The 22,342-nt window shown below is 36.5% G+C and overlaps 1 protein-coding gene across 2 annotated transcripts; it reads left to right on the forward strand.

The window, feature by feature from the left end:
• The first annotated feature begins 3,948 nt into the window (after positions 1-3,948).
• Positions 3,949-16,403, forward strand: LOC144448589 (type I iodothyronine deiodinase-like). Of its 2 annotated transcripts, XM_078138867.1 has the most exons (4): positions 3,949-4,041; positions 6,218-6,488; positions 7,285-7,473; positions 8,039-8,148. In XM_078138867.1, the coding sequence occupies exons 2-3, from the start codon at positions 6,222-6,224 to the stop codon at positions 7,459-7,461; spliced, it is 444 nt and encodes a 147-aa protein (XP_077994993.1). In that variant the 5' UTR covers positions 3,949-4,041; positions 6,218-6,221; the 3' UTR covers positions 7,462-7,473; positions 8,039-8,148. The 2 variants fall into 2 exon arrangements, with proteins under 2 accessions (XP_077994993.1, XP_077994992.1); XM_078138866.1 differs by lacking the exons at positions 3,949-4,041; positions 6,218-6,488 and adding an exon at positions 15,426-16,403 and having other exon boundaries at positions 7,342-7,473; positions 8,039-8,211.
• Positions 16,404-22,342: the final 5,939 nt, after the last annotated feature.

Raw genomic sequence — 22,342 nt, forward strand, 5'->3', positions numbered from 1 at the left:
GGTTTTTTAAATAAAATAATGAAAGAAAGCCACGTTGTCTATTATTTGGAGTGCTGAGTAAGGGAACGGCTGTTTCCAACATGCAAACTGTATTTGTGCCTGGTACATTTTCGTAGCTGAAACATTGGGAGGGAGGGAGAGAGAGAGAGAGAGAGAGAGAGAGAGAGAGAGAGAGAGAGAGAGAGAGAGAGAGAGAGAGAGAGAGAGAGAGAGAGAGAGAGAGAGAGACAGACAGACAGACAGACAGACAGACAGACAGACAGACAGACAGACAGAGACAGAGAGAGGGGGGAGAAAGACAGACAGACAGAGTGTCTTTAACATAAGTTTGAAAATCCACCAACCATCAGAACGATACGATCCTGAGATCGTGAAACCTCTTCCATGTAATTAACATTATACTAAGTTTTCAAACACACATGTAATCAGTACGTCTATTGGTAAGCATTAACAAAGACAACGTTCTGATTGCAAACATTGCTTCATACACAAACTTACACCAACAAGTTATTTAAATTGCTTGGTCACGCTGCCACCAGGATTTAATACCGCACATAGACCTGCTAAAAGAAAGGGCAGATGTCTGATTTCCACCTACCATATTTCCTATGGTGACGATCACCAATACCAGCGTTCGCTCCTGTAGAAGTACCTCCTATTCTGAAGGAATGTGTACCGAATTTCGACGGATTTGGGACCATTTTTCTCTCGTGCGATTTCTTTTACACTGTGTGTAACTTAACTATTTGCTTGCATGGATGAGACTACGCGAACCTTTTGAAACGAACATGTGTTCAAATATAAATATATCAGTATTGTCTTAGTATCAATGAGAGAAATATACTGCTTTAGTTTCGCTACTGGACTAGCGTGTTCCCTCGATCTGGAAATGTGAACCGTGCTCCCTGACCTATACTGTTTTGCTCTTCCTAATGATAACTATGAAAACTGATGTCACTATACCTAATAAAAACTACATCGCTATACCTGAAGAAGCCTGCAAAGGCTAGTAAATTAAACAGATGTCCCTGACATCTTTCAGAGAGTTCAAGTCTTTATAATGTGAGACAATGTCCTTAATCATTTGTGATGTTTTCCTTCTTTTTTTCTGCACTGGTTTGCCTAAAGACAACTTTACAGATTCTAATAAACACTTAACAAATACATTGTCTGTTGGCGATGGGAGTCGACACAAATAATTATGAGTCCATTTCAAGCCGTAGTTTGCTACCTGTACGCACGGCTTTGTATGACCCTCCGTCGATGTGTTGCTGAATGGATGAGCTTAGCGAATTCGAAGTACAGAGAGGCTTCCGCAACCTGCGCTGAAAAGACTGGCAAATTGAGCCCGTCTCTGGAAGGCATGTTCATATCCTTTGGTGGTAGAGTCTGCTTTAAAAGCCATTGCTATGACTGGTAATGTGTCCGATAGTAGTATCATGTCCTGGATCACTGCCGTTACATTCTTTATCTCTATCCAAATATCACGACTCGATAAATCACTATCCGACAGAAAATCAAATTCAATTGTGATCATTAACTGTAACATGATCGTTTGACCGCTATTATCGTCTCAACACATCTAGTGCTTTTCCCTAGCTACACATCACTAATGGACTACTATATGGTTGGATAAAGCTTTCCAACGACTAGAGTCCGCCCTAACTGCATCACATGCTGTCACTCGGCACTGCTATAGTATATTGAAATAGCCTTGCATCGAGGTACATAACTTTCTGATCTGTACTCTGCCCACTATCTTAAAATCAAGCCTTAATGCTAATGTTGCGAGTCATAGAGTTGAACGGTATAAGTATGGATAGTTCTAACGTTGTACTCTAGCACTCACACTCTCATACTCTGGTACGGGATCGTTCAGGTCCAAGTCGGGAATTAGTCACGACTGAGAAGAGATTTCGGCTTGCCAGAATCACCTACCCGAGTGCTTCTGGATGTTTAATTCTCACTTTAAGTATACTTCCAATACAATGGAATTTACACAACAACTAAAATAGAAAATCGCGCCATAAGATCTTCAGCAGCTCCTGAACTTTGGAACTCTCTACCCCTGGACATTAAAACCTCTCCCAATGTTAACATTTTCAAAAGACGCTTGAAAACCCACATATTTTAGAGAGCTTTTTCATCTCCTTTCTAACTCTAAGCGCCACTGAACATTGTTTTCTTTGGATATTTGGCGCTATATAAATTTATTAGATAGTTAGATAGATGCCATCATAAATAATATTATGTACTTTTCTTTAACCAATCATGTGAATTTCACGGTTACATCATGTTTGCCCAGCTTCGTCATCGCCAGTCTATTTCTGACCTATCGCCTACAATGCCGAATGTAGAATTTATTCTCATAATTCCGAAATACTATATTTTGGATCGTAACACTCCAAAAAAGGGAATTTTTGGCTCCCCCTCTAGTTTCGTCTTGGGGTAACTGTATCCAATCTTCACAAAAAACTATTGATGTCGGACTGCGGCGGGATTAAAGTTGCCTTATTCTCTGTTATCGTCGTAAGTTGTATCGACGGTCTAAAGTTAGACGTTCAGATTGCGCAGAACTTGCGAGAACGAAAAGTCTATGGTCATTCCTTGATGACCGCGCTTAGACTCTAACCATTTAATACATTACAGCTCCTTACAAGTGCGCCCTCAACGTGCCACAAGAACATTAATTTCTCTATAGATATATTGTAACTATACTAGAAATTACATACTTTCACTCCGAGGAACTTTGCTGTGACATGAACGTAATCATTAAATGTCTATTAAATAACTCCTCCATGTATTGAATTATGCATTATATATTTCTGATTAGATCCAACTGAGAAACCAATAAAGTTGATTTGTTATCATCAAACCATTCTTATGTTACGTAAATATGCGGTCAATGGATCATAAATCGACTAGTGTAATTAATGCCAACATCATCATATACAGTATATACATTTTTTCACATCCCATTATTAGCAATATATCTGTGGATAGCTCATAAAGAAAGAAGTTACATCATCAAACCTGATCGAAACATACCCCTTATGGGCTATTTATATAAATATTCTGTCTTATTTACATTAAAGTCTGATTACATAAAATATTAAATGAAAGAAATAACTTTGTGAAGAGATTCGTGGATTAGAACTGTGCTATCCTTGCATGTGAGTTTGATCAGCCTATATTTCACGATGGGCATCGACCTTCATGAGACACTATTGATTGTTATTGGCAATTTTAACTTGTGTACTAATTATGAAAACCTTTTCATTTGTTTTGTCCATGTCACATTGGAATTCTCTTGGAGAATTATTGCACATTGCTCTTTGACGTCAACATTAGACTTGTATTCATTAAATAAGGTTCTGAGTAATTAATCCAATTTATAATGATATCTTCTTTCAGTGAGCAATTCCAAAATGTTGTCTTCATATGATTATCTTACCATTGAAACTGTCTGTATGTTTTAAGGAGGTAATGATATATTGGTCACTTAATTCTATATAACCCATATGTATACTATCATTGATGAACTATCAGGTTTAACGAAATGTTGTAATGTAGTTTTATGTGGAGTTAAGTGGTCTTGAATGCACAAGATATTGTGTGGAGTTAAGTGGTCTTGAATGCACAATATTGTGGACAGCAATGCTTCACGATTTACAGACAGCTACTTGTCAATAAAATTTGTCTGATGACAATCATGATGATGTTGTTGTTGTTGTTGTATATATAACCTGAATTTGGTCAATTTCGAATGTAATGTGGTCCAAATAAGATAACGTTATCTCTCTCAGCAATCGATCACTGACCGTTTGTCGTGTCTCTTAACGTACACCTAATGGAGACGTTTGTTCTCCCTCGCCATTTTGCCCCACTGATGACCCTTAGCATCTAGGTCATAGTTTACATTCACTTCCTTTGTGGCTGTGGCTGTGGCTGTACTGTAGTCTGTTGTTTACTTGATCGTATCACCGGTCTTTCCTCCTTACTGTGACAAAACCCATTACCACTACGACTGTATCACAACAGGTAAGTCCTCAATAAATGTGATAACACATATATATTTCATAAAATATTTGTTAAACGCCGTGGAAGCATTGTCCTTTTACCTTGGGGGTGGGGGGTAATATGTTATTGTTCTGTCTGTCTCAATATCTCAAAAACTACTTCATCGATTCTAATGAAACTTGTTACAAATCTTCCGTATTCTAATGAGAAAGTAAACATTCAATGAACATTAATTATTCATTTTCATATATGTAGTTCGGTCGGTATAAAACACAGGTACAGACCAGGCCAGTCAAGGTCAGTTATCGGACTAAACATTCTTTCTGGATTCACATTCGGATCCAAAAATCCGTCATCTGTTTTTATTTGCAATATATATTGGTTATCATGGCAAATTTCACCTTCTCTTTTATATAAATGCTAATTCAACAATGTAAGTACTCAAATATGTGTACACGCTGTTAAAAACGTCTATGATAAATACTCTGAACCACTCACTCAAATGATATCTCCCTTGACAGCCATTAATTACCAATTTGAATTGTTGCTTACATGGACTATGCACATTTAGATGTCATAGAGTGTGTAGTAGACAAGTAGAAATCAAAGCCTATTTGTTACATTGCATAGAAAAGAAGTAAGTATAAATGGTAGATGCACGCCCAGTGATGGAAATCCACAATTACAAAGCATAGAATGTACCCATCACCTGACCTGATTTTTTGTGTCAACTTTCATTGACATTTGATGCAACGTATATGTTTGTCTCGGTTACCCAGACTCTTGCCATTGAGGGCTCCATCACCAGCGGGGTGCACCATTTTACCCTGCTGGCATGGTGGTGGAACTCTCAATGGCAAGAGTCTGGGTAACCAAGACTACGTATATGTATCATTATATATTAAAGTTTAATTTTCAACATTCATATAAAACAGATTGAATATAAGGCTAACATTTAAATATTCTTATTATTACACACAATGTTTAAATTGTTAATATCTAACAACTATCACTATACAATTGTCATGTTATATCGCCCACGGAATAACCTTTGACATTTTCAGCTTGAAGGTGTTTATGTAAACATGACATTTCAACAAAAAAATAGGACGCATGGAGGGCATTAATTTACACGATGTTTTTATCAATTTTTTGCAAACTCCCAGGGTGACAGATTTCCAGTCATGAAACAAAGTCACTTGCTAGTAAGATCGTTATTTCTCTTCAGGGATGACACACTTGGACTAATATCCCAAGACGGTTGTTCTTGAACAAGCATTTGTCACTTCATTTAGCCAAGCTACATTTTTGTCCTAAACATATTGCAATGGTATATTTTAGTTGTGCAAATCATCCTGTGTTACCAATAAACACTGAAAATGCGCGAAATGCAACTACTTTCCGATATGAGTGTCTGCCATCTTCTTTGATTTTTAACGTGCAACATTCTAAAAGTGTCTGCAGTTGGCAAAACGTTTTTACTCTTGACTGCAGCCAGTAGGTACAAGAACCAGTGTGAAATCTATGTGTAAAATGTAATTCCTAGATCAGAAGACATTAATTGCTTGGCAAAACAAAGATAAATGATGCAAAAAAATACCTGACAGCTAATTGAAAATCTACGCCAAATGTAATGACGGATTCACATCTTTGGATCTGAAAGTGAATAAAAAAACTATTCAGTCGATACTTGACCTGGCCTGACCTGAGTTTTGTGCCGACCGTATGTACTTCAAATTCAATATAGTTTGGTACATACGTTAACCATGAGAGAGCGCATATGTCTTATAATGTTTGTTGATTTAGCTTAAAAATTTTGTAGGCCTAAAAGTCTACGGTTTTGTCCATACGGAAGCATTCAGTTTAAATTTGGTTTGAAGGTAATATAGCTAATAACGTATTATCAATATCAATATTGCCATCTTGTCTGTATCTAGTCTTCGTAGTTTTGAATGGGTTATAAATGTAACAAGAAATTGCAATATTGGTATCTTAAGGTGTAGAAGGCACAGTTTCTCATTTCTGCGTGGTAGAGCCAGTGAATACTAAAATGAAACGGGTAGTATGTATATACATATACTGACATAACAAACAAGAAAAATCCTAATACAAAATGTATCACTACTACTTATAGATGTTTCAATGTTTACAGTTTAGGTGTGTTTTGAGTTATATCAAGTTCATTGTCTTGTAACAGAATTATGGAGCCATCCTACATGTACGACAGAGACTTTGTTATTAAACTGATCAAACATTTTGTGGAAGTTCTCACTGGTGAAGAAACACTGAAATGGATGGATAGGGAGATTGACCCATCCAAACCAGAACCCGAACTTATCATGCTGAGATTGAAAACCAAACTTAAGGACATTGAGAAACAAGTTTTAAGGGAAAATGGTATTGGAGATGATAAGCACTGTGATTACTTTGAAGGAAGTGTTAGAAAAGTATATGATGGTGATGAGGAGGTGAGTCAACAACAACAACAACAACAACAACAACATACATACATACATACATACATACATACATACATACATACATACATACATACATACACACACACGAATACGTATATTACATTCATACCTACACATAGACACACACACACACACACATGCATGCATGCATACGCACGTACGTACGTACGTACATACATACATACATACATACATACATACACACACACAAATACATACATACATACATACATACATACATACATACATACATGCATGCATACATACATACATACATATACATACATACATACATACATACATACATACATACATACATGCATGCATGCATGCGCGCGCACGCACACACACACATACATACATACATACATACATACATACATACATACATACATACATACATACATTTTGTCTATGTAGCATTAAGTATCCAATATTGCTTACCACTGCGTCCCATTATGCATATAAATTATAGCACACGTCGTCTGTCATTTGTTGACAGATGGAACGGTTTGCTGACATATCTAACCCTATTCAACCTAGCTACCAATTTAAAAAGGGGGTCTGGTAGACTAGAGGTTGCATTGTGAATAGTTTAAATTATATGCACTAATAAGGGTTGCAATGGGTTGCATGTTGCTCAGGAGTCAAGGAAGTATACAAGGGTAGTGTGCCATAATATGTCCGAGTCTTTGTAATAACTGTAATGCATTTTGACCACAGTATGGGAAAGCACTTTATACAAATTAACATTATTGTTGATATTATTGTCCATTTACTCCAGGTGTTGTCATATTTGGAATTTATGGGAACTCCATCGTCTACTGAGGCAACAACAAATGTTGGTGATACTGCTTTCGATGTCAAGCTGGTTACTATGGATACCAAGGAAACTATTCCACTGAGCTCATTTCAGAGAAAGAATCGCCCACTTCTGATAGCAGCTTCCTCTTTTTCCTGACAAATGATGAGGGTGAGTTTTGTTTTGTCCCCCCCCCCCCCGCCTACCTTTCATGTCTTACACACTTTGGATATTCTTTTAACAAGCACATATCTACACATCATAGTTAAAATTATAGTTGCTAGGTATAATAGGTCAAATATCAATGCATATCAAAACATGAGAGAAATAGAATGTGGAATTCTTTCTCTTCTTCTTTTGTGGTGGGTTGCAGGAATGTACAATTCTACATCCTTCACACTCAATCTCCATATGTATCATCAAGAATATGTGCACAAAAGTTCTTTGAATTTAGCTAGCCGTTTTTGAGAAAACGAAGAGAGAGAGAGAGAGAGAGAGAGAGAGAGAGGCAGACAAACAAACAAACAAACAAACAAACAAACAAACAAACAAACAAACAAACAAACAAACAAACACCATCATTAAAATATAACTTCCCTTTCGGAAGGTAACAAGTGATAACAAAACACAAAGAACTAAAGAAACAAAAACAAAAAATCTAACTTTATCATTTAACAAAATCCAACTTTATCATTTAACATTATTCGCCATTGCCTGTGTCTGTTTACTCTTTCAGGCCACAGTTCATAGTGGCAAACTACGACGTCTTTTTGACGATTTCAAAGATAGAGTGGATTTCTTGTTCGTCTACACAAAAGAAGCACACCCAGCAAATGGATGGAGAATGGGGTCACATTATAGTTTCTTTGACGACGCCAAGACAATTGAAGAGAGATCAGAGGCCGCTAGGTAAGAAACACAACGTAATACACATAATAGAAACAATAAACGCAATGACATGTGAAATACAATAGTTCTAGATTGTTTGTCACGATAATACAACGGAATATTACGAGGGAAAAATGCGATGGAGTAGTTAAAAGAAAATCGAAATACTCTTTAAACATTTCCAGTAGTGTGACTGTGTAGATTTAACTCTAGGGAGGGATAGTCCATCTTTCACTGATGGACCGACAACATTTCCAGTAGTGTGACTGTGTAGATTTAACTCTAGGGATGGATAGTCCATCTTTCACTGATGGACCGACAACATTTCCAGTAGTGTGACTGTGTAGATTTAGCTCTAGGGAGGGATAGTCCATCTTTCACTGATGGACCGACAACATTTCCAGTAGTGTGACTGTGTAGATTTAGCTCTAGGGAGGGATAGTCCATCTTTCACTGATGGACCGACAACATTTCCAGTAGTGTGACTGTGTAGATTTAGCTCTAGGGATGGATAGTCCATCTTTCACTGATGGACCGACAACATTTCCAGTAGTGTGACTGTGTAGATTTAGCTCTAGGGAGGGATAGTCCATCTTTCACTGATGGACCGACAACATTTCCAGTTGTGTGACTGGTGTAGATTTAGCTCTAGGGAGGGATAGTCCATCTTTCACTGATGGACCGACAACATTTCCAGTAGTGTGACTGTGTAGATTTAGCTCTAGGGATGGATAGTCCATCTTTCACTGATGGACCGACAACATTTCCAGTAGTGTGACTGTGTAGATTTAGCTCTAGGGATGGATAGTCCATCTTTCACTGATGGACCGACAACATTTCCAGTAGTGTGACTGTGTAGATTTAGCTCTAGGGAGGGATAGTCCATCTTTCACTGATGGACCGACAACATTTCCAGTTGTGTGACTGGTGTAGATTTAGCTCTAGGGATGGATAGTCCATCTTTCACTGATGGACCGACAACATTTCCAGTAGTGTGACTGTGTAGATTTAGCTCTAGGGAGGGATAGTCCATCTTTCACTGATGGACCGACAACATTTCCAGTAGTGTGACTGTGTAGATTTAGCTCTAGGGAGGGATAGTCCATCTTTCACTGATGGACCGACAACATTTCCAGTAGTGTGACTGTGTAGATTTAGCTCTAGGGAGGGATAGTCCATCTTTCACTGATGGACCGACAACATTTCCAGTAGTGTGACTGTGTGGATTTAGCTCTAGGGAGGGATAGTCCATCTTTCACTGATGGACCGACAACATTTCCAGTAGTGTGACTGTGTAGATTTAGCTCTAGGGATGGATAGTCCATCTTTCACTGATGGACCGACAACATTTCCAGTAGTGTGACTGTGTAGATTTAGCTCTAGGGAGGGATATTCCATCTTTCACTGATGGACCGACAACATTTCCAGTAGTGTGACTGTGTAGATTTAGCTCTAGGGAGGGATAGTCCATCTTTCACTGATGGACCGACAACATTTCCAGTAGTGTGACTGTGTAGATTTAGCTCTAGGGAGGGATAGTCCATCTTTCACTGATGGACCGACAACATTTCCAGTAGTGTGACCAGAGGAGGCTGGAAGGGGTGCAGAGCATGATGGGTAAAAATAACTGCGAAAGCTCATTACGCAGTGAGCCTCCATTGTGTACGTTTGTGAACGTACGTTTACAATGGTGGCTGGCTCAGTGGTCACCAGCCATACTCGTAGTTTGGGGCATCAACTCGCCGTAACTTTCACAATAATTCATCATATTGGATACTATAAAAGCGAACATTTCGACTGATATTTCTCCCTCCGTGCTAGTAGAATCGATTTTGGAATTATTGATAGGAATACTGTGATTTTTCGTGGAGAATACTTGACCCCGCCGAGGTCGTAAATTTCGGTCCGGTTTTTCGCCCGTTTGTAGTTTCGCCCAAAATTTACAAAATTTTGCAAAGGAGATGGATTCTTGTGTACTTTTAAATGGCTATAGTTAGAAATAGACAAGGTCTACTCAAGATTTGCGGTAGAAAGTGGGTGATCCGCCCCGGAATCGAAGGTGACCTCCATTGACAAGTGATGTGACGTGACAATGCAAACAGGCGAGTTTCTCACAACTTGCTCAACTACTACTGTAATTTAAATCACCATGCACACCCAATTTCATCATTGACCCTACACGAAAGGGTATATGATTTCGCACATGTTTGAGATATTTTCAAGTAATATGTAACTTGCAAATACGATATCACCCTGCAATCGGGTGTAATAGTGACACCAGGATGAAGGTAACTCGGGTAAGCGGGTCGTATTTTTGAGTGCAGTGTCCCAAGTACAGCTCCTCAACTTTATTCAGTCTAGCTGACTAAAACGTTAGATGTCTACCTTCCAAAATACAAACATTTGCTCAAAAAAAAATTAAATAAATAAATAAATAAATAAATAAATACAACTTCGGCCTTTGTATTATAAAGTTATATACTGCCACACATTGTGCGAGTCTCTCGGTTTCGCATATTTTAATCCGACATGGTTTTGCTCGTCTGGCAACATACATGTAGCAAAATGTGCTCAGGCTACGCAAATTGTGGTAATGTATGATGAGTATTTTTGATCATATAAGCATTGCGAAATATTATATAACTAGCAAGGTAGATGTAATATATGTAATTTTGAGCTGGAATGGCGAGATTTGATATTTTGAGTGATTGGCATGAAAGCCATGTGAAGAGGAAAATATTCACTATGTGGATCCGTAATACGAGTGCTTTCTGAACATATTAAATCTCTGACATAAAATAGGCCTTGGAGGTCTCAGTTGTTTATCATACAAATTTGTAATACATGACGTTGTCATTACTGGGACAAGCCATTAAAGAAGCAAGTCCACTTGTTATCAAAGAGTACCAATATTTACACATGTGATGATGGGCTCTTACATAACACAAGTAAACAGTGTAGTTCACAGCGTAAGATCATTTCTAAGGAGTGGGTCAATTGAGGCAAACCTTATCTCCGTCTTATATCAGTTGTTATCAATTTATTAGGCTATTATAAGTAACACTACAAACAGCTTTAGAGATGCAAACAACTTTTATGACACCCGTTTTCGTCAGGCAAGCCCGCGGGTTTGTTGCACTTGGACCGTTAATGGCTTGTGAATGTCATGTTGTACATCAATTTTTTTAACAATTAGTTTGTAAGATGTAAGCTAAATTATTTCTTTAGCTATCATCAGGGGGTAGGAAATGGGTTTGCGTTAAATTACATTCAGGTCTTTTTCTCACAATCAAGACACATTTATAGAAGTCAACACAGAGATGGTTTAATACGAGACAAAATGTAACATGAAGAACAGAAGAAAGTCCAGATTTGGCACAGCAAATCGACTAGCGATAGCGACGAATCTGAAAATAAACAGAAAAATGTCTTGATAAGAGTGAAAAGGACAAAATTTTAAGGATACAAGAGGAAATGCTGACAATTGGATTAGTGTTACGTGTAACGATTAATGCACGACACGAGAGTGTCAATAAACACGTCCGGCCAGCAAGTGTAGGACAGCCGTCAATGGCCAAGCAAGCCACTTTGCGTGTTATTATATGCACGCACAATGGGTCGCCATCTTGAAAACATCGAAATTCAACAAAAAGTAGTGACAATTTACGCACATTATAAATTGGGGTATTGGGAAGATCCCTGCAGAACCATGAACATGACATTCACAAGCCATTAACGGTCCAAGTGCAACAAACCCGCGGGCTTGCCTGACGAAAACGGGTGTCATAAAAGTTGTTTGCATCTCTAAAGCTGTTTGTAGTGTTACTTATAATAGCCTAATAAATTGATAACAACTGATATAAGACGGAGATAAGGTTTGCCTCAATTGACCCACTCCTTAGAAATGATCTTACGCTGTGAACTACACTGTTTACTTGTGTTATGTAAGAGCCCATCATCACATGTGTAAATATTGGTACTCTTTGATAACAAGTGGACTTGCTTCTTTAATGGCTTGTCCCAGTAATGAAATTCATGACGGTAATTAATAGAAAAGTGACAAAAGCATACATAGAAACATAATTTTGTGTTAAAACGACCGAGGTGAAAACCCCGGAAATGTAGATATCGATAACATTGACTTGTCGAGTACCAAAGTTTGTGTTCGTTTTAGATACACTAAACATACTGAAAACACGATTTCCATGTTGCATGACACTTGTAATGGTCATTTTAAAAAATAGTGATAGTTTGAACGAAAGACTAATGACGCAAATGGTAATAAAACGGTAATAAAAGCATCGGGTACTCACCGAGGTCATTAGCGTCAGATCGTATGCTCTATCGCGAAACGGTCACATGGGTGTCACGTGAGACCCCTTCCAGCCTCCTCTGAGTGTGACTGTGTAGATTTAGCTCTAGGGAGGGATAGTCCATCTTTCACTGATGGACCGACAACATTTCCAGTAGTGTGACTGTGTAGATTTAGCTCTAGGGAGGGATATTCCATCTTTCACTGATGGACCGACAACATTTTCTCAATACATTGTTAAGTAGTAATACAATCATAATCTATCTCCATAAACATCTATCTTACTGTAAAATCGTATCATCATAAGTATTATTATGATGTAATCCTTTTTCTTTTTAGATTCAGTCTTTTCTCTCAAAGCAGCACTAGCTGCAACTAGGATGGTTCGCTAAAATGGTCCATTACTTCGAGAAAGATATTGTGTCTGTTAACTAAAACTACACCAATTGTATCAACTGAGATATAATTTTTCGATCAGACAAACACCGATATATTGTGAAAATTGTTAAAATACCAACATTATACATCATATATGTTAATCAGTGGTCGATATTAGCCACAAAGGCAACTTCGTTGTGTATATGCTCGAGCCAATTTGGTCGTACGTAACTTCCGCCATTGCGCTCAAAATGTGAAATGTACCATTTGTAAAAGTTTCCTGTATAGTATGTATTGTATTAACGTGTGGTCTAATTATAGCACTAAACAGATATCTACCTTGAAAGTGGCCTATCATAATGCGTTGCGTTTGATTTTTGATCTTAAACGTGATGTTAGTATCAGTCATAATTTTGTAATTAGGAATATCCCCAATTTTACTTCATTGCAACGTAAGTTAATAATAATGTTGGTTTCTTTCAACGTACGTTAATAATAATGTTGTTATTTACATTTTGTGAACGTTTAATGGACAGCAAGAATACTGTTATTTACTCCATTCTAGCTTTTGGAAACACTCTAGGTCGATTCTTTGTACTTTTTTTTAGACTTTAATTTATGGTGGGAGGGGGAGGTTTTCACTTCAGTGTTGACCACACTTCAAAGGGTAGTTTGTCATGCTGAGTTCCAAAATGTGGTCATTTAATGAACCTCGGTTGCCATAGTAACCAAAATAACCATATTATGTGGATTTTTGAAAAAAATAGACATAAAACACTTTGTGCTGGTGACAGGTCTGAGATTTTTATGACATCAATTTGAGGAGTATTTCTATGAAAAATAAGCACTGGCTACCTTTGATAAGTGGTTGCCTAAGTACACTGAATCCACAGAACTTTAAAGATGTCTAAATCGCGAGCAAGAGTGAAACTGAGATGACCTGGGGAACGGTTATTTACGTATACTTTCTAGGGAATTGCATAATATACATGTATATCCATGGCCGATACATGTATTTGACCTAAAACCTGTTGTTCTGTATCTCTTTGTAACGTCGTCGTCGTCGTCGTTGTTGTTGTTGTTGTTGTTGTAAAGATTCAGTTTGCTTCATCGTACATTACAGTATAGCATGACAAGTTGAGAACTACACGTCTGTTTACATGTAATACAGGTCGACGTCAACATGTGCGTTAGTAGGAGTACGTTATACTGTGGTTAGTACCGTGCCTTGACCACGTTTCCTACCCCAATCCGAATTAGCACTTACGATTTTATGTGCATTTTATTTCACCTGTTTCTATTTCAATCGTGTACAAAAAAATGAACCAAAAACACAACACTCTAAAAAATATACACACTATACTTGGCCATCACAATAATGACCTAAATACCGATGCAACAAAATTTTTGAAGGCCAGTAGGCATGTAAATGGAACTGGGTTCCCTGACCAATTTAGGAGTTCCCCGGTTGTGGCCCATGATCAAAGTGAAATCGAAAATTGTGTTTGAACTGATATAAAGAAGGCAAGTCAGCTTCATGATAATATTTTTTTTTGTCTTTTTGGAACAATAATGCGTAGTCCGATTGTCTGTCTTGCTTTCAAGCATACCGAGAGTTGATTGCTTTTATTTTGATACATAACATGTATCATTGTCGAAATCAACATAAAAAGATGCAACGCTGTACTGATGTTGCAATTCATTGTTGCCATTGTTGTGTCTACCTGGAAAATTACTGCATCATGGCAAACACAGGTTGATATGGACACAACACAGTACAATCAATACGTCAAAAAAAAAAAAAAAAAAAAAAACAAATATAAGACATGCCTAGCCATAGTTCTCTTCAGCATGTTCAAATATTATTTTACAAGACAAAAATAGTCGTAGACGATACACCATGCCACATGTACAGTAAGTCTTCAGTAAGCACGGGACGGGTAGTTTTTTGAAAGACAATGAAACTGCTTCGTGTCACTGTGTAATGAACCCAATCAAGAGAAAATGAAATAAAGTGAGTACATAGTTTTCAAGGTGGCTGGTTATCAGACAAAACTAAAAAGCCCAAAGTGTAAAATAAGAACATAATTTATAATTATCTGGAAAATATTTGACGATTACACGGCAAAATAAGACTAGTCATGTTACCACTAGCGAAAGTGTTCGATGTGAATCTAAACCTTGACGTATTTTCATACGGACGTCGAAGGAAACGAGGTCAGTGTGACATCTCATGCATGATCAACAACGTTTACATGAGTGAGTACAACTAAATGTTGTCTAAACTTCAAAGGAAGAGACATTCTGTTGATCAGACACATACTTTTTTTCAAATTCTTAAAATATTTTGAAGATAAGAAGCAAAATGTGACACTGACTGACAGTACACCTGTCTTCATAGCAAACAGAAATCTGAGGCCAGGTGTTCCTTTTGTAACGTGTAGTTTATTCAGCTAAATGAAGAAGTATAATGACAATATGATAAGGATAGTTTCTGGATATAATTTTAATGTCTTTTTTTTTGTTCCTTCTCGTTAATCCACAGACTACTCATCGAAGCTGATAAAAAGTTCACCACATTTACTTTGGATACCAATAGCAGAGATAGCATACCAATTGTACTAGATAACATGGATAATGACTTCATCTGCAATTATGCCGCCATGCCTAACCGATTGTATATTCTGAACGACGGCAAATTTATATTTGTTGGGGAATATATTGATGACGCTTTGATGGGTGACCCTACGATACTACCAAGTGACAAGGCTTGTGATTGGATGAGAAAAAATTTGACATCATCTAGTGTATACTAAACACGTTATTCTAACAGGCTTGCATGTAGTTCATACGACTCAGGTAACCGAGGTGTCAGTTTACTAAAATAGACATGAACTAAAACTATTGTTGTTTGACGTGGTAGATTACACAAGTGGATGACAGACGTTCCTCTCTTGCTCGACTCCAATCATGCTGTTGATCAAGGTTGTGTCAACACTGGAGGTCCCAAAACAGTACTCAGCGAGTATATGAAACTAGGTTTCAAATCTTGAGAGTCACCCAAAATAATTAAGTGTTTTAATAAGAGGTTATACTGTTAACAGACTCTATTCTAAGCTATGTTATATTTTACTGCATACTAGCTATGCTTATTATGTGTGGTGGGGCATGGCTTAATACCAGCAGATCTAAAGACTTTTGTAGGCGAGATGGACTAGTGAACAGTAAAAAAAATTCAAAAGATCAAGTAGGATTGCAGAAATAGTATAGTAGAGACAGTCCTTCAAGTCTTCAGGTAGGCCATCTGAGATTATAATTAAACCAAAGTACATTCAATAGCTTATAACTGATGTATCAACATGTTGTGACTGTAGTTTTACTTTGTGTCTATCTTAGTAAAGTGAACTCTCAATTACCAGAGTTACAGTTTGTGTCTATCTTAGTAAAGTGAACTCTCATTTACCAGTGTTATAGTCTGTGTCAATCTTAGTAAAGTAAACTCTCAATTACCAGAGTTATAGTTTGTGTCTATCTTAGTAAAGTAAACTCTCATTTACCAGAGTTATAGTCTGTGTCTATCTTAGTAAAGTAAACTCTCAATTACCAGTGTTATAGTCTGTGTCTATCTTAGTAAAGTAAACTCTCAATTACCAGAGTTATAGTTTGTGTCTATCTTAGTAAAGTAAACTCTCAACTACCAGTGTTATAGTCTGTGTTAAGGTTACAACATACAATCAAAGGAATACAAGGATAACAGTTATGATTACATTATGAGGTTTAAAGTTTTGATGACAACGGATTGCTTAAAGTCGGTGAGACACGTGAACTGTTTGATGCAACACAACTTCTCGGCATAAATGTAATAAATACATTGCTATCGTATATATTCTATGTCAACCTATACATCAAACAAAACATGAATATTACATATATTTGAAAAATCGTCAAGTTTCAATGTAAGTCATGTGATAACATAAATTTGTATAATTATGTTAGTAGTCTTTATACAAAGAACAAAGTTATCAGGTTCTGTTCAGACAAATATACACATTCATTTCAGTCAGCTGTTGATGATTTTATACAAAGAACAAAGTAATCAGGTTCTGTTCAGACAAATATACACATTTATTTCAGTCAGCTGTTGATGATTTTATACAAAGAACAAAGTAATCAGGTTATGTTCAGACAAATATACACATTCATTTCAGTCAGCTGTTGATGATTTTATACAAAGAACAAAGTAATCAGGTTCTGTTCAGACAAATATACACATTTATTTCAGTCAGCTGTTGATGATTTTATACAAAGAACAAAGTAATCAGGTTATGTTCAGACAAATATACACATTCATTTCAGTCAGCTCGGTAAGAGAAATTAAAAATTTACTAGCAATTTGTAATCTGGAGGATGTTTGGAAAGCACAACATGTTGAAATATTGATTTTCTTTGTAATTATTTTTGTAAGTAGATTCATAACATTTTTATTTTCGAAATAGCACAGTGTTCTATCCCGCTTATGATAAACTTGTTCATTACATAAAACTTTAAAGTGTCATTACGTCGAGGAAAGTACTTGTCTGAGATCAAGTTTGGACAACATTGCACATGATGGTTGAACGCTTTAGGTATTCAGCACACTGCCTTCAAATTGATTTGGGGAGGAGAAATAATGTAGACCGTGATGATAGGATATGTACTCTCTGTGACCCTCATGAGGTCGAGGACGAATTTCATTTTCCTTCTAAAGTGTATTTTCTTAAATCAATATCGAAGTAAGTACATTCCACGTTACTTTTACTCTCTTCCATTCTATACAAAGTTCATAGAAATCATACGTTCTGAAGACAGTGATACAATCCAAAAACTCGCTGTTTTTCTTTACCATACATTATTTTTGAGAAAAGATGTAAATGATATTTTTTGAGATTGTGACGTTTTATAAGACTATGTATTAATTTTCTTTTGTATTTTGGGCCGATGGCCATAAGTACAATAAAGTGACCATAACCATGATAATGTAAACGGGTTAGTACAGTCCCACAACATCAGTCATCAGACTTCACCACTACTTGTAACAATTGTAATTTTTGGATCCAGTGAAGACTTCAATAATTCTAGTCTTAACCCTACATTTCTAGTTCTCTACATTCTATCCCTTCATATTACGTACAAAATTGGAGACTAGTTAACAAAGTGTGTACATTTGGGCTTGCGTCATGAAAGTTTGTGACATGGCAAACTGAGTATGCTTTGAACGTGTGTGTGTGTGGGGGGGAGGGGTTATCTGTAACATAGATCAACAGTGTAAAAAACCCTTGACTCCCTGACAGAAATTTCTAACAACAAACATAAACAGATTAAACCCCTCTTACGTCATATGTGGCATTATTCTGATAATATCAAACACAATAAATGAATATGATTGATTTTCCTCTCGACACCACTTCAAATGAAAACTGTGGTATGATGATGATGATGTTAGGTATTAAAAACTTAAACATTCAAAAGCCAAACACCATCTGGTGCCAGTTGATGAGTAGTCTATACATCAATATTCTCTTGAGTTCCTAAATATATTACTTATTAACAAAATTTCAATGGCCTTAATTTTCAGTTTGTATACCCTGTTCATCTGTACTGTCATTAGAGACACAGATAAATACGCTACAGTATTTATGCACACAATTGGTTTCAGTCATATTAATCATTTATATATCCGATATTGCTAAGGTATTAGTTTGAACAAAATATTACAGACAACCAATCGTTAATCGTAAACTAACGACAGAGAGAGAGAAGCGCGAAAATAATCATTTACAAGTAGCAAATATCCGATATCTCTGAGGAAGTAATTGTTGGCACAGCTTGTAGTGTAGGATACATATAACACATCAGTTACGTATATACATCGCTGACAGACGAACGCCCTCTTTCAAGTCGCCCGATGTCTCCGTTGTTGCTTTCGAATGGAACCCATGTTTAGTTTGACTGAGTCAGGCTAGGGTACTAGTAGTTGACATCATAGTTAAGATTCCATATGATTACAGGACAACTGTAACTTTCTGATCGCTGCGTGAGTTGCACTGAGTTTACGCTAAAACTTGAATGGACAGTTACTGCGACGATATACGGTACGTATTTGAATAGCAAAATTTGGTCATTTTTAAAAACTCACGGAGTGATTTTATTCCAAGTTAGTCAGATTATGTGGGTTTTTATCATGTAACTTACCCATAGTGATGAGTAATCAACATCATCGGTCATACGTACGTGGGACAACACATGTATTCTAAAATGGTGCAGCCGATGATCAATTTTGAATGCAGGGCTTTTGAAATTCTGTGATACCTTACTTCTGTCAACCTCGAGTCGTGAAAATTTGAAAATGATTGGCACTGGCCAGGTCCATACTACGTATGCAAGACATCGGGATTTTACCCATTACAATATGAAAGGTATGTCATTTTTTTTCCTATTTCTTGTGAAACTTGTGATGACTATAGCAATTGACTATATGATCCTCAAGATGAATGTGTTAGAAACTACAAACCTTTTAGCTATAGATCATGAAGCAAGAGGTAAAATATTCACATAGATAAAAAAAAACAATTTTTGCATCTAGCAACAGTTGCTATTAAACGTACACATGTCTGACTATATTTAAGCAATGTTTGGCGTATCAGGTAGAGTGCTCAATCGGGAGGTGGGATGATGAATGGTGTCAAATTTTGAAACAATTAAATCAGATACTAAGACCGGAATAATCATTTAATAATCATTTAACAATCGGTATTAGTCACACACCAGTTTCTCTGAATCACCATGTGATGGCGCGCACAATTTTCCAAAATGGCGGCATCCAGCGACAGGAAATCTTGTGTTACTTTTCTTCCAAAAACCAGCATTCATCTTTAGATTTGATATCGTAAACGTGATCCATCCAATGTCAAAAGACATGGAGAGTATCAATGACAAAAATCATTGCTAAGTTCAAGCCTATTTTTAAGAAAACCTAATGAAAAATGGTTGTACGGTACTAGAGTGTACATGGTCATTAAGTACGAGTAGAATGCATAGTAATACTGTGTTCATGTTTCACCAATATCTTAAACGTAAATCAAATATCACCAAGCTATTGTAGGGCATTGCTACCATTAGTACTGATACGGTGCATACACGTTCACTCCAGTATAGTAATTCATCAAAATACGCTTCAATCTAGCAATGATTTTTTTTTGTCATGGACACTCTCATTGTATTTTGACATTGGATAGGAACTAACACTCACTAGCAAAGGACTTCCCTTCGATTGCGACCCCATATGGTGAATCAGAGAAAACTGGTATGTGACCTATGGGCTTTTAGGAGATGACTCTCGTCTCTATCCTACCCCTGTCAATATGCAAATAAATAGATTTAGTTCAGAATGTTATACATATGGACGTCTTAGCTAGTGGAAGTCGTTTGAAACAGGTGGTGGTTTGATGGGATGGTGGTGGGGCTAGGTGGGATGGGGATGGTATTCTCCAAATCAGCTAAATTCTTTTAGAGCCACAGTGTCAGAATTTGACTTATTCATTACAGTATAAATAAAGAAGACAGTTTGTATTTTTTTTCGGTAGGACTATTGACACGTTTTGCGTTACTAGTATTTCGGTTACTAGTTGTTACTGTGCTTCTATTTTTCGTCAAAGAATACATTTTTGAATACTGGAGTTTTACACCAGTTAATATGTAAGTTACAATCATAGTTCTTAATATATATATATATATATATATATATATATATATATATATATATATATATATATATATATATATATATATATATATATATATATATACACGCACACACGTGTGTGTCTGTGTGTGTGTCCGTGTGTGTATTTTACTGTACGTTTCATGCACAGCATATATGTACAGAAGTGTTTTTGAGTGGCAATGTCAATGAATTAGGGTGTATATATCATTTTATATGTACCAATCATTGTTATAATAGCAGACAAGATCTGAGGAAGAGGCAATTTGAAAGCATCGGTTACTTTGTTCACACCACGGTACCTCAGAGGGTATACCAATTATAACTATAACGGGACAACAGAGAGTATACTAATTATAACTATAATGGGACAACAGAGGGTACACCAATTATAACTATAACGGGACAACAGAGGGTATACTAATTATAACTATAATGGGACAACAGAGGGTACACTAATTATAACTATAATGGGACAACAGAGGGTATACTAATTATAACTATAATGGGACAACAGAGGGTACACTAATTATAACTATAACGGTACCTCAGAGGGTATACCAATTATACCTATAACGGGACAACAGAGGGTATACTAATTATAACTATAACGGGACAACAGAGGGTACACTAATTATAACTATAATGGGACAACAGAGGGTACACTAATTATAACTATAATGGGACAACAGAGGGTACACCAATTATAACTATAATGGGACAACAGAGGGTACACTAATTATAACTATAATGGGACAACAGAGGGTATACTAATTATAACTATAATTAGACAACAGAGGGTACACTAATTATAACTATAATTGGACAACAGAGGGTACACTAATTATAACTATAATGGGACAACAGAGGGTACACAAATTATAACTATAATGGGACAACAGAGGGTACACTAATTATAACTATAATGGGACAACAGAGGGTACACTAATTATAACTATAATGGGACAACAGAGGGTACACTAATTATAACTATAATGGGACAACAGAGGGTACACTAATTATAACTATAATGGGACAACAGAGGGTATACTAATTATAACTATAATTGGACAACAGAGGGTACACTAATTATAACTATAATTGGACAACAGAGGGTATACTAATTATAACTATAATGGGACAACAGAGGGTACACTAATTATAACTATAATGGGACAACAGAGGGTACACTAATTATAACTATAATGGGACAACAGAGGGTACACTAATTATAACTATAATGGGACAACAGAGGGTACACTAATTATAACTATAATGGGACAACAGAGGGTATACTAATTATAACTATAATTGGACAACAGAGGGTATACTAATTATAACTATAATTGGACAACAGTGGGTATACTAATTATAACTATAATGGGACAACATAGGGTACACTAATTATAACTATAACGGGACAACAGAGGGCACACCAATTATAACTATAATGGGACAACAGAGGGCACACCAATTATAACTATAATTGGACAACAGAGGGTATACTAATTATAACTATAATGGGACAACAGAGGGTATACTAATTATAACTATAATGGGACAACATAGGGTACACTAATTATAACTATAATGGGACAACAGAGGGTATACTAATTATAACTATAATTGGACAACAGAGGGTACACCAATTATAACTATAATGGGACAACAGAGGGTACACCAATTATAACTATAATTGGACA

The sequence above is a fragment of the Glandiceps talaboti genome, chromosome 17, assembly GCF_964340395.1.
Source record: "Glandiceps talaboti chromosome 17, keGlaTala1.1, whole genome shotgun sequence".
Lineage (NCBI taxonomy): Eukaryota > Metazoa > Hemichordata > Enteropneusta > Spengelidae > Glandiceps > Glandiceps talaboti.

What these genes read in the sequence shown, in the direction of transcription:
- LOC144448589 (XM_078138866.1), top strand. An exon ending in GAGAGATCAGAGGCCGCTAG is followed by an intron (nt 8,212 to 15,425) that starts GTAAGAAACACA and finishes GTTAATCCACAG; the next exon opens with ACTACTCATCGAAGCTGATA.